This window comes from Sebastes umbrosus, chromosome 3 (genome assembly GCF_015220745.1).
Source record: "Sebastes umbrosus isolate fSebUmb1 chromosome 3, fSebUmb1.pri, whole genome shotgun sequence".
NCBI lineage: Eukaryota > Metazoa > Chordata > Actinopteri > Perciformes > Sebastidae > Sebastes > Sebastes umbrosus.
Window position 1 is genome coordinate 40,258,364 of NC_051271.1, and position 13,505 is coordinate 40,271,868.

The 13,505-nt window shown below is 42.2% G+C and overlaps 1 protein-coding gene across 1 annotated transcript; it reads left to right on the top strand.

Annotated features, from left to right (window-relative positions):
• Window positions 1–2,208: 2,208 nt before the first annotated feature.
• On the top strand, window positions 2,209–10,694 carry LOC119483436 (nicotinate-nucleotide pyrophosphorylase [carboxylating]-like). The gene is made up of 5 exons (XM_037761528.1): window positions 2,209–2,328; window positions 3,391–3,644; window positions 4,848–5,155; window positions 7,753–7,884; window positions 8,828–10,694. Exons 2-5 carry the CDS (start codon window positions 3,392–3,394, stop codon window positions 9,035–9,037), a joined length of 903 nt encoding a protein of 300 aa, XP_037617456.1. The 5' UTR covers window positions 2,209–2,328; window position 3,391; the 3' UTR covers window positions 9,038–10,694.
• The last annotated feature ends 2,811 nt before the right edge of the window (window positions 10,695–13,505 follow it).

Sequence of the window (13,505 nt, forward strand, 5' to 3'; positions counted from 1 at the left end):
CTAATGAAATGTATTTTTGGTTTAGAAATGTCGCCATTCAACGTATCCGTGGTTTGCAGGAATGTCCAGCGTTCATAAAATCACCTAAGCTGTTTTAAAAGAATCAGCCTTTCATAGTAAAAGCAATGCTGATGTTCATCTCATCTGAGGTTGAGTAGTTTGTATTGCTTTTCACCATGGTTTGTTGTTGCAAAAACTTCCCTATGCATAATTAGCACACAGCTGCTGACCACAACACCCTTGGGGGACACATTGAAAGCAAGAAAGGCCCAAAAATGACCTGATCACTGGTGTAAAGCTTTTTTTTGGAAACAGTCCGGTATAGGCTTGTATGCAGTGCTAGTGACACAGATGAAAACAATTGTGCATAATATACCCACTTTATCACAAATTCCTAATGCAAAAGAGTTGCCTAATGTAGTTTTTCGTGCACAGCCTGTGGATTAGCATGTTAAGCATGTACAGACGTAGGCACAATTGTTGGTACCCTTCCGTTAAAGAAAGAAAAACCCACAATAGTCACTGAAATAACTTGAAACTGACAAAAGTAATAATAAATAAAAATTTACTGAAAATTAACTAATGAAAATCAGATATTGTTTTTGAATTGTGGTTCAGCAGAATCATTTTAAAAAACAAACTAATGAAACTGGCCTGGACAAAAATGATGGTACCCCTAGAAAAGATGTAAAATAATGTGACCATAGGGACATGTTAAACTAAGGTGTGTCCTGTAAATAGCATCACAGGTGTCTTCAAACTTGTAATCAGTCAGTCTGCCTATTTAAAGGGTGAAAAGTAGTCACTGTGCTGTTTGGTATCATGGTGTGTACCACACTGAACATGGACCACAGAAAGGGGAGAGAGTTGTCTCAGGAGATCAGAAAGAACATTATAGACCTTCATGTTAAAGGTAAAGGCTATAAGACCATCTCCAAGCAGCCTGATGTTCCTGTGACTACAGCTGCACATATTATTCAGAAGTTTAAGGTCCATGGGACTGTAGCCAACCTCCCTGGACGTGGCCGCAAGAGGAAAATTGATGACATATTGAAGAGACGGATAACACGAATGGTAACCAAAGAGCCCAGAACAATTTCCAAAGAGATTAGAGGTGAACTCCAAGGTCAAGGTACATCAGTGTCAGATCGCACCATCCGTCACTGTTTGAGCCAAAGTGGACTTAATGGAAGACAACCGAGGATGACACCAAATCATAAAAAAGCGAGACTGGAATTTTCCAAAATGCATATTGACAAGCCACAAAGCTTCTGGGAGAATGTCCTTTGGACAGATGAGACAAAACTGGAGCTTTTTGGCAAGTCACATCAGCTCTATGTTCACAGACGCAAAAATGAAGCATCCAAAGAAAAGAACACTGTACCTAATGTGAAACATGGAGGAGGCTCGGTTATGTTATGGGGCTGCTTTGTTGCATCTGGCACAGGGTGTCTTGAATCTGTGCAGGGTGCAATGAAATCTCAAGACTATCAAGGCATTCTGGAGCGAAATGTGCTGCCCAGTGTCAGAAAGCTTGGTCTCAGTCGCAGGTCATGGGTCCTCAAACAGGATAATGACCCAAAACACATCTAAAAACACCCAAGAATGGCTAAGAACAAAACATTGGACTATTCTGAAGTGGCCTTCTATGAGCCCTGATCTAAATCCTATTGAACATCTGTGGAAGGAGCTGAAACATGCAGTCTGGAGAAGGCACCCTTCAAACCTGAGACAGCTGGAGCAGTTTGCTCACGAGGAGTGGGCCAACATACCTGTCGACAGGTGCAGAAGTCTCATTGAGAGTTACAGAAATCACTTGATTGCAGTGATTGCCTCAAAAAGTTGTGCAACAAAATATTAAGTTAAGGGTACCATCATTTTTGTCTAGGCCAGTTTCATTAGTTTGTTTTTTTAAATGATTCTGCTGAACCATAATTCAAAAACAATATCTGATTTTCATTAGTTCATTTTCAGTGAATTTTTATTTATTATTACTTTTGTCAGTTTCAAGTTATTTCAGTGACTATTGTGGGTTTTTCTTTCTTTAACGGAAGGGTACCAACAATTGTGCCTACGTCTGTATGTTGCTCAGTTGCATTGACTTAAAACCTTGACTTTACCTCATTTTCCAAATATGTATTCTGGCCTGGCTGGTTGGTTAAAACAATCAATGTTAAGCCCAGAGTGCTAACTCTTAGATAGCTTGTAAACATTTCAACATGGACGCAGGGTCAAATTCCACGTCACATTTTCCCTGTGGCACTGTGTGCACAGAACTACAACCCTACAGTCTGTGACCAACAGAAGAAAGGAGAGCCATTGATGGAAGTAAGTAAATAACTCATTTGCATTTATTTGTGCTCTTCCAATCTTGGACTAGACAACTATGAACTTGTCCATGTGTGACAGAATATGCTGTGGTTGTAATAATTCCTTGTATTAATCAACCTAGTTGTAGTTTATGATACAGCACTGACTTCTTCAGTGGAAACAGACATGTGAACCCTTTTAAAAAGGAAAACCCAACATAAAGTGTTGTAGTGATGTGTTGGACCACTACAAGCCTCTACAACATCTCCAATGCTCCTTATAGATTCTCCAAGTCTCTGAAACTCTACTGGAGGGATGAACAGCATTTTTCCTAAAGATTTCTGCTCATTTGGTGTTTTGATGATGGTGGTGGATAGCGCTGTCTGTGTTCAGTTGGGTTGACTGGTGTCTGTGAAGGCCATAGCATATGTTTCACCAGTCAGCGAGCACTCATACCCTGTATGGAATCTGCCTTCATTATGTTTCTCCACTCCACTCTTGTGTAGTTTGACATAAAAGAGGAATCTGGTGGGTGGGGTGGTGAGAAACTGATCTGTTGAATGTAGTCTCAATATATAGATAGGCCTATTTCTTTAAAGAGGACCTATTATGGTTTTGTCCTATTTGCCTTTTTCTTTAGTTTACTATATAGAGTTTTGTATATGTAAAAGGTCTGCAAAGTTACAAAGCCCAAAGTCCAGGCCAAAGGGAGTTACCCTCCCCCACAGAAACACTGCTCCTGAACTGCCTGAAACGCCTCACTTGAAGTCCCACCTTTTCTTCCGTAACATGGTGATGTCACCAAATAACACAGAGTATAATATCTGCTTTGGTGATCATGCAGTTGTTGCTTTGCTAAAACTCCTCCACTGCCATTCTCCTCTGGAAACAGAGTGAGAGGAACAATGCAAATCTATCATCCCATTTTCAAACTGTCATCTACAGTACATAGCCCAGGATCTTCACACAGTCATTGTGAGACAAGAATGCACCTTATTTCACTTCATTATCTGATTTCAGTTCCCACTTTCATGTCAAGTGGAACAAGTTACAAGTTTCCTCCATTCCCACATGTTTCAGAATGTCTCCGCCCGCACCCAATGCAGCACACTCCATCCCACCTCACACTCTGACCCGGCTGGCACGAGAGTGGCTGGCAGAGGACACACCAAACTTTGACCCGGCGGGAGTGTGTGTGGGGTCACAGGAGGTCGAAGCGAGGTTGCTGTGTAAAACACCACACAGCATCCTGGCAGGGAGCCCCTTCTTCACAGCAGTGTTCACAGAGCTCGGCTGCACCGTGGACTGGATGTATGAGGAGGGAGCCGATTCTGGTAGGCATTACATACTGTCTTCCAAAGCACCAAGATATAAGTTTAGATAAGTTTATAAATCCCTAGAGGGGAAACTAGTTTGGTCGCAAACAACAAATAACAAAAGATTAACTAGTCAGATAGCTCACAATAGACCACACAGAAAGACATACTGCCGCAGTACAGGGGTTTGTAAGAATATATCGAAAATATAGAGCATCGCGATATTGTGTTTTGTGATACTGTATTGATTCTCAACAACATTGTATTGATTTTGTATAATAGTTTATATGCAAAGTGTATGTTCCCTCTCAGTGTATGTGCCCTCTCAGTGTATGTTCCCTCTCAGTGTATGTTCCCTCTCAGTGTATGCGCCCTCTCAGTGTATGTTCCCTCTCAGTGTATGTTCCCTCTCAGTGTATGCGCCCTCTCAGTGTATGTTCCCTCTCAGTGTATGTTCCCTCTCAGTGTATGCGCCCTCTCAGTGTATGCTCCCTCTCAGTGTATGTTCCCTCTCAGTGTATGTGCCTTCTCAAAGTAGAGCTATGTTGTTGGATGTTACAAGGACTCTGACAAATGTAAATGCAGATCCCACTGTTCTGATTGCATGAAACAAGTAAACTTTTTATACTCAGATTTTATGCATAGTGGTGTGTTTTTTATGCTATGACAGTTTTCCTAAAATTAGATTTGAAAAATTGCAATATATCACCTTGCTTACAGTATCACAATATATTACAATATATTGAATCGTAGACCCTGTGATACATATCGTATCGCCAGATTCTTGCCAATACACAGCCCAACTACAATACTAACAATAAATCACAAACTAACACATTTTCCAAGAGGACATTAGGCCTTTGCTCCTGAAAATGAGACCAATAAAGCAGCCAATGCATCTTGAAAAAAAAGACAGTTTAAAAAGTACGACCAATATATCAGAAAACAAGCAAATATGACAAGACACCACAGAAGGCCGTCTGAGCGTTTTAAAGACTGAGAAAATAACCCTGTTGATGGCATCAGGTTTACCTCAAATAGGGCTTGGAAACTTGATAAGAACTTGGGGCTGGGGTTTAAAAGTTGTGGACATTTACCAGGCACAGAGAGTGTTACAAAAGATGCTACCGAGATGCATTATGGGAATTCACTCAGTGTTTTGACTAAGTCAGGATAGCTCTGCTGCATGAATCCTCCAATGTCTTTATTTCACCTCCACAGGTCCAGATGCAATCACGCATGCTGTGGTGAGAGGCCCAGCAAGGTGCCTCCTCCTCGGGGAAAGGCCGGCTCTTAACTGCCTGGCCCGGGCCTCGGGGATCGCCACACGCTGTTCTCAGCTCCAGGCAATGGCAAGAGTGGGAGGCTGGCATGGAGAAGTGGCTGGCACACGCAAGACCACCCCGGGCTTCCGTCTGGTGGAAAAGTACGCCATGCTGGTTGGCAATGTGTCTATGCACAGACAGGACCTGAGTGGAATGGTGATGCTGAAGGACAACCACGTCTGGGCATCAGAGAGTATCACACAGGTGGGCGGCACCAAAAACCTCTTCAAGTTAAGCAAGTTAAGCAGTATAGAGTGCTACAGGAATGAGTCCTAAAACCTGGAAATACTTAGCATTTTAGCACTTCCGGTTCCCTCATCTGGAAGTCAATGGGTTTTTAGTTAGATGCCTGAAAAAAGGTCTGTGGTTAACACAAGCTGAAGAGAGTTTAACACTTTGTTCTACGATATAAAATACATCAATAAATATCCCACTTGTGAATTTTGTAGCCTTTATGTGTCCTAAAAAAGGCGGTTGCTAACAAGTGGCTAAATGAGACTACAAAACGTCATCACGCTGACTCGTCCTCCTTTACAGCCTCGTTGTTTATACTCATGCTCATGCAACCGTGGTGTAGTTTGTTTATAGCGTTCACGCTTCAAAAATCATAAAAGTGGTGTTTATTTGTGGAGATTATCTTGCTGAACAAAATGTGTGTTTGCTACAGAGCCTATTTTAAACAATAATCCAAAACCCAATGGAACAATCCCGTTGGCTTTTTGTCGAGGGAATCCAGGGCGATGCTAACTTCCTGGTTGGCCTACAAAAATACATCATCCCTGGAGCACTCTATTAAAGAGAAAAATAAGAAAGCAAAAAAAGCCATAATCATTTTTAATTTGAATTTAAAAAGCAACAAAATACATAATTGCAAAATTTACTGAGAACGTTATGCTGAAATATAAATACCACTCTGTTCATAGCATTTAAACATTTTACTTTTAAAATGATCTATTTTAATTAATGTGGGTTCATTTACCCACTTTTTAGGTGCGATTTCAAAAACTTGGTTCAGCAGTGTTTTTTTAGGGTTCACAAATCCAGACAGAAAATTGTACAACAGACAAAAGAGTCTACAGACGAGCTGGCATCTGAGGCTGGACTTAAGAATAGTGGTGCTTTGAGCTGAATGCTAATGTCAACGTGCTAACAATCACATTGCTAACATGCTGATGTTTAGCAGATACACATGTTAGCATGCTAAAATTTGCTAATTAGCACTACACACATAGTGCGGCTGAGGCTGATGTGGATGTCATTAGTTTTGCAGGCAGGCCTATTTGGTCGTAAACCAAATATTGGACAAACTGAAATTTTGACCTAATGCTGCAGCTAGAGGAAAAGTCAGGGGATCACCAAAGTCAGTAGATTTCATCCTCTGGGGACCATGAAATGGTACCTAAATGACAGTGATTGTCCATAGTTAATTGCGATTGATCGCAAATTAATCACACATGTTTTATCTTTTCAAAATGTACCTTAAAGGGAGATTTGTCAAGTATTTAATTCTCTTATCAACATGGAAGTGGACAAATACTATTGCTTTATGCAAATGTATATATTTATTATTGTAAATCAATTAACAACACAAAACAATGACAAATATTGTCCAGAAACCCTCACAGGTACTGCATTTAGCATAAAACAATATGCTCAAATCATAACATGGCAAACTGCAGCCCAACAGGCAACAACAGCTGTCAGTGTGTCAGTGTGCTGACTTGACTATGACTTGCCCCAAACTGCATGTGATTATCATAAAGTGGGCATGTCTGTAAAGGGGAGACTCGTGGGTACCCATAGAACCCATTTACATTCACTGATCTGGAGGTCAGAGTTCAAGGGACCCCTTTGGGAATGACCATGCCATTTTTTCCTCGCCAAAATTTAGCGTAAATTACCCTCTTTCTCGACAAGCTAGTATGACATGGTTGGTACCGATGGATACTTTAGGTTTTCTAGTTTCATAAGATGCCAGTATCTTCAATCTAGCTTTAAAACTGAGCCCACTACAACCTAAAGTTGCGTTAATGCGTTAAAGAAATTAGTGGCGCTAAAACGAATTTGCGCTAACGTGATAATAATGCGTTCACTTTGACAGCCCTAGTACATTCAAGTTGCTCATATTCTGTGGTAAAATTTGGATCTGAAATCTAAAAATTGTATTCAGAAGAGGTTACATTTCCACAATAAGATTTTCAGTTGCTCATAAAATTATAACCTTTCTTTACTTCCATAGATTTTCAAGTGTAAATACCACTAAATTTATAGCTTTAAAATATTTTAATTTGAAGACCTTCTATCTGAATGTATGCCATTTCAAATCACCTCCTTTCTAAAAGCTGTGCAATTTTAAGGTTCAGAAATTTGGATTGTATTCACTATTCAATATAAAAGCTATTTTCAAGTTGCTCAAGCATCAGTTTTACAAGCATTAAGTAACTAGAGTCAAACAGCGAAACCATTAATATGGCTGCATCCAGTATTTATTATTTTGATAGAATATTATTTTGATCAAACTATTCTATCGAAATAATAAATACTGTCTGAGTTGAGCATTCAACTTTAAATGAAAACCTTTCACTTCAAAATAACACAAGTCAAAAAGATACACACAGTCTTCCTCTTTACGTGTATTTATGGAGCCTATGGTCATGTGAGTTGTGTGTTGCAATCTAGTTTTTTAGGAAGTTTGGTTTTTGTAAATGTTGCAAATGTCTGACAGAGACTGCTATCTGTCCTAAGTTCAGGTGTGGTCACAACACATGCAACTAAAAAGCCCAACCCTGTTTGTTGTCTAGGCTGTGAAAGCTGCCCGGTCAGTGTGTGGCTTCAGCAGTAAGATTGAGGTGGAGTGCCGCTCTGCAGAGGAGGGCAGAGAGGCGGCATGTGCTGGAGCAGATATCGTTATGCTGGACAACTTTCAACCTCAGGTAAAGGATATTAAAATAACACAAGCCCCAGTCACTTCTCATTTTCATTGCCATGTTTCCACTCACTCTGCCAATTAAAGTGTCAGAAGGCAGAATATTGTTGGCATCATTTTTGGCAAAAATTCCATAATAACCTTTCAGCATATTGTAATGCAAGTGCTCTGAGAGAAAACTAGACCTCTGCTCCTCCTCATGGCTCTGATTTCAGGCTTTAGAACATCTAGCCTGTGACGGGAGACTTTGACCAATCACAGGTCATTTCAGAGAGAGAGAGAGAGCATTCCTATTGGCTGTTCATTCAACAGAGGCAGCTGTCAATCACTCACCAACTCAGATTAAATGGTCAAACCAGGCAGCGCTGATCAAATGTGAATCAATATTCTGTCACTGTAATGCCTATTTCTCTCCTCAGATGTTGTCAGAATCATCTTGTAGTGTACTGTTTAGCTATAAAATGAGAAAGTCTGCTCCAGCTGGTGGGCGGTGCTTGGTATTTCCTCAACTGATCTCAACATGACTGCCGGGTCACAAATTTTCAAATTTTACGGCTAAACAGTACACTACAAGATGATTCTGAGAACATCTGAGGAGAGAAATAGACATTACAGTAACAGAATATTGATTCATATTTGATCAGCGCTGCCTAGTTTGATCGTCTGATCAGAGGTTGTGAGTGATTGACAGCTGCTCAGAGACGGCAAAGCTCCAGCTCGGCTCTGATTGGTTGTTTTCCTCCGGTCTGTGAAATCTTGCAGGTACCATTAGGAGCACCACAGGACACAGAGGCACATTTTTTTCAGATTATCTGTCTCATGCACTACTGTCAGGATACAGTGAACATTGTATAAAAATAACTTTTTTTTCATCATATTTGCTCCAACCTGCCCACTCTTTAACCTCTACATGAAACAATACACCCCTCCTCCACCGTCTCTCACCACAGGAGCTCCATGTTGCAGCTCGTGCTCTGAAGGAGGCGTTCCCAACACTTGTGATCGAGGCCAGCGGAGGAGTGACTCAGGAGAACTTAACTATGTATTTCTCCCCATATGTGGACATCATTTCTCTGGGCTGCATAACACAGGGCTGTCCAGTTGTAGACTTTTCGCTCAAGGTCCAAAAGCCTATTGTTAACTCAAGCCTCCAAGAATGATGACCACCACAAATAGGATGTGAGTGCCACAATGATTGAATGAGAAAATTATGAATGTGAGATTTTGTTATGAAAAATAGAGGAGCCTTTTTTTCCAACTACTGTTACAGTGGTCTGTTGTTCTGCTAAAGCTTTACAAACTCACATCCTGTTTGCTCACTGTGTCATCAGTCATTTGATGAGGATTAAAGGAAAATAGAAACAAGACTGAACTTGCTTCTCTGCCGGGGCCATGACAATTTCATGTAGATCTTGAAAATCAAAATATGCAAAGCTGCATTGCCGTAGAGGAACAGCAGTCACAAGTTGAAACTAATCAGCAGAGTAACCACAGGAAGGAAAATTAAGGTAATATAGGTTAGCAGGCAGCCTATAATATGACCTAGTATGTCGAAGGGTTGATTCACCCAAACATTTTTCTAACTAGCGGTGTCTAGCCACGCAGATAGCTTAGTTTTAGTTTTCCAGCTTTTGAGGTATCCATAAAACATCAGCTGGCTGCCACTCCACACACAACGGAGGTGAATGGTGTACACAACACTGAACATGACATACAGAAAATGCAACCTTTCTTTCCAGAAACAATGTCCTGATTATTTTTTGTTTATAAAATGGGTATGGCATTGGTTAATATCCGTGGTATAATAACCACATACCACTGTTATGACGTCTAGCTCCTTTGCATTTTCAGTATCACTCCGCGTTTGAGAAAAACACAAGCTGCCTTCACATGATAAAAAATGTGCCCTTTGCTCACTGTGACGTAGGGCGCAGAGCCTTGCAGAGGCATAGCACAGTGCAGGTATAATATGCCATCAAAAAGTGCGCAAGGAATGCCATTCACTGTTTCTAGGCAGGGCCGGCTCTAGGCCTTTTGGTGCCCTAGGCCAAATTCAGATTTGGACCCCCCCGCCACCGCCGGCACCGCCCTTTATAAGCCTAATTGTTTTGTGAATATTCTGACGTGTTCATTTATGTCGATTATTGAGGTCATAATTAGTGTTAGAGTTGTATTGGACTGCATTATACTAATTAACTGCACCCTAATTATAGTACCTAGTATATAAAGAAGTTAATTTTAGCTCAACCATGACAACATTAAAATGCTGCTCACCCAATAATGCATCAGTAATCACATTCCAATAATGAATGGAGCAATTCTGTGTAATGAGTACTTTTACTTTACAGTACATTTTAATGCTATTACTTATAAACTTTTACTCAAGTACATATCAAAATGCAGGTCTTACTTGTAATGGAGTATATTTATACTGAGGTATTGCTACTTTTACTTAACTAAAAAATCTCAATACTTCTTCCACCAATGAAATAAACCATCCTTACTTTACCACATTTGTGAGATGGTATAATTATCAGAGCGCACTGGGGTTCCCACAAGTTATTCACAGGTTTCTCTCTTTAACACCCGGTTTATAGATAACTGTTTCATATCTTTATTTGAGTCTTGTTCTCAGTAAATCCTTCTTATTATAGTGTATACATGTTGCAGGGGTTAACCAAAATGTGTGTGGTTTGGGGTCCAGGCTAATTTTAAGATGTTAAACCAATATGATACAAACAAACAACAAACAAATACAAGGCACAATCCCAGTGAATTGAATCCTGCCACTAATAAACTTGAATCTGCATAAGATCATTGTTGTCATCATGTTGTCAATCATGTTATTAATAATAATAATAATAATAGTAATACATTTTATTTGGTGGCGCCTTTCAAGATACCCAAGGACACCTTACAAAGATAAAATTACACTCAAACAGATAAAAACAGCCAGACATGACAAACACATGTAGGCCAGTTTGAACAGGTGAGTTCTGAGGTGGGATTTGAATGTTGTAACAGTGTCAGACTGCCGGATGTGAGGAGGGAGGGAGGGAGTTCCCATGGTGCTGAGGCGTGAGGTGGGGGTGGTCAGAAGACCAGCTTATGATGAGCGGAGGGAACGGGAGGGGGTATACTCCTGAAGGAGGTCAGTGGGGTAGGTGGGGGCGAGGTTGTGGAGGGCTTTGTAGGTGAGCAGAAGGTTTTTGAAGTCAATCCAGTATTGAACATGGAGCCAGTGTAGTTGGATGAGGATGGGGGTGAGGTGGTCGGAGGATTTGGTGCGGGTGATGATCCGGACGGCAGAGTTCTGAATGATTTGAAGTCTGTTGAGCTGTTTGGTGGGAAGGCCAGAGAGGACAGCGTTGCAGTAATCAATCCGGGATGTAACAAATGCGTGGACCAGGATTTCTGTGCTGGAATGAGACAGGGATGGGTGGAGTCTGGAGATATTACGTAGGTGGAAGAAAGCAGTCCGGGTGACGTTTTTTATGTGGTGTGCAAAGGAGAGGGTGCTCTCTAGGGTGACCCCAAGGCTCTTGACGTTGGTGGAGAATGGGACGGAGAAGCCATCAATGATGAGGTTTGGAGCAGTGGTGTGTTGTGCTTTGGAGAGGTTGTTTTTGGAGCCGATGAGCAGGGCCTCTGTTTTATTGCCATTGAGTTTTAAAAAGTTCCTGCTCATCCAACTCCTGATGTCTTGTAGGCAGGTGGTGAGGGAGGTGGGTGGCAGGGCAGCGGTGGGTTTAGCTGAAATTTAGAGCTGTGTGTCGTCGGCATAGCAGTGAAAGTGGACATCATGATGACGGAGGATAGTGCCAAGGGGAAGGAGATAAATGATGAATAGGAGTGGACCCAAAACTGACCCCTGGGGGACACCCCGTGAAACAGTGGAACACCTTGACCTGTGGTTGCTATGGATGAGCTCAGAGATGGTAGATTCTGTTGTTGGTGTGAAGTTAGAGAGGGTGCTGATGAGTGGTTAGCAGGAGGTTGCCATCCAGGGTGGGTCACATGGGGAGGTGCAGGATGATGTTGGATGGTGTTGATTTAGTTATCAAAGAATTGCAGAAAGGCAGTGCAGTGATCAGTGGAGGTATTTGGGGGGAGGGTCCTTGGAGGCTGAAGAAGGTGGTTGACTGTTGAGAAGAGGGTTCTGGTGTTGCCTTGACTGGTACTAATGAGGTTGGAGTAGTAGGAGGATTTGGCGGGGAGGCAGCGTTCTTGTAGAGGTGTAAGTGTTCTGTGTATAGTTGGATGTGCACTGAAAGTCCAGTCTTTTTGTATAACTGCTCAAGTCGACGACCGGTGGTTTTAAGATGGCGGAGGTCAGCGGTGTACCAGGGAGCGGTGTGGGTGAGGGAGACTGAGCAGGTTTTCAGGGGGGCCAGGGTATCCAGGGAAAAGGAGAGATAGTTATTGTAGTGACTCACCAGTTCAGCAGGGGAGGCGGATGGGGGAGGACTAGGGGAGGAGTTAATAAAGGTGATGAGATCTGTGATATGCTTGATGTTTCTCAAGGAGATGGTTCGTTGCTCTTTTATTTTAGATAGGGTGGCGTAGACCTCAAATAGGATGACTTTGTGGTCAGAGATGGGAAGGTCAGTGAGGTTATGAGGGGCGATACCAGTGCAGCAGATTAAATCAAGTATGTGACCTATGTTATGGGTTGGGAAATGAACATATAGTGTCGAGACATTCAAGGAGTGAGGTGAAATCGTTGGTGAGACCAATGGAAGAGTTGTCAATGTGGATCTTGAAGTCACCCAAAAGGATGACAGTAGGGGACATGGCACACACAGATGTTAATAATGCTGAAAGTTCAGTGAGAAAGAGGGCAGAGGGCTTTGGTGGTCTGTAGATGGTGATAATGATGATGGGTCTTGGAGCCTGTGAGTTTTACAGCTAAACACTCAAAAGTGGAGTGATGAGGGTCGGTGACTGGACTGACTTTAATGCTCTCACGATAGAGCACAGCAAGACCACCCCCCCCTCCAGGATGCACGGGGTTTGCTAATATATGCAAAACTAGGTGGGACAGCTTCATTAAGCTGGGAAAAGTCGTTTGACTGTTGCCAGGTCTCAGTGAGGCATAAAAGGTCCAGTTTGTTGTCCATAATAAACTCATTAACCAGCAAACCCTTGCTAGTGAGAGATCTGATGTTATAAAGAGCCGGTTTTAAACAGTCAAGTGGCGCATAGGTGTCTGCTTTGTGCAGGGGGGACAACACAGAGCTGAACCGCAGAGCTGCAGGCTACACCCGGGCGGGGAGACCAAAATACGCCGCCGGGACATGCAGCAGTTAGCCGGTTAGCCGCTGGGCAGGGACCAAGCACTGTGACAGAGCAACCTCCGTGTCAGCAGTAAACCACAGGAATCACTTGGAACCCAGGAAAGCAGGCAGGATAGACAGCAGACAGCTTCGATCAGGCGTGTGTAGGCATGCCAGATCAGGGTATCCAGCCACAGTGAGCCCAGAGGAGACCTGACAGTCCCATAGAGGTGAGCCCTTTTTTCCGGCGAAATTAGCTGCAGGCAACTGAGTGTAAAGTTAAACACAGTAGCATAGAACTCACAGAGAAAACCAGACTGTTGACCTACTTCAGCAATGAACCAGATCAGCT

Coding starts and splice junctions, on each gene's coding strand:
- LOC119483436 (XM_037761528.1), top strand. CDS start 3,392: ATGTCTCCGCCCGCACCCAATGCAGCACACTCCATCCCACCTCACACT. Junction 3,645..4,847: donor TGAGGAGGGAGCCGATTCTG/GTAGGCATTACA, acceptor TCACCTCCACAG/GTCCAGATGCAATCACGCAT. Junction 5,156..7,752: donor CATCAGAGAGTATCACACAG/GTGGGCGGCACC, acceptor TTTGTTGTCTAG/GCTGTGAAAGCTGCCCGGTC.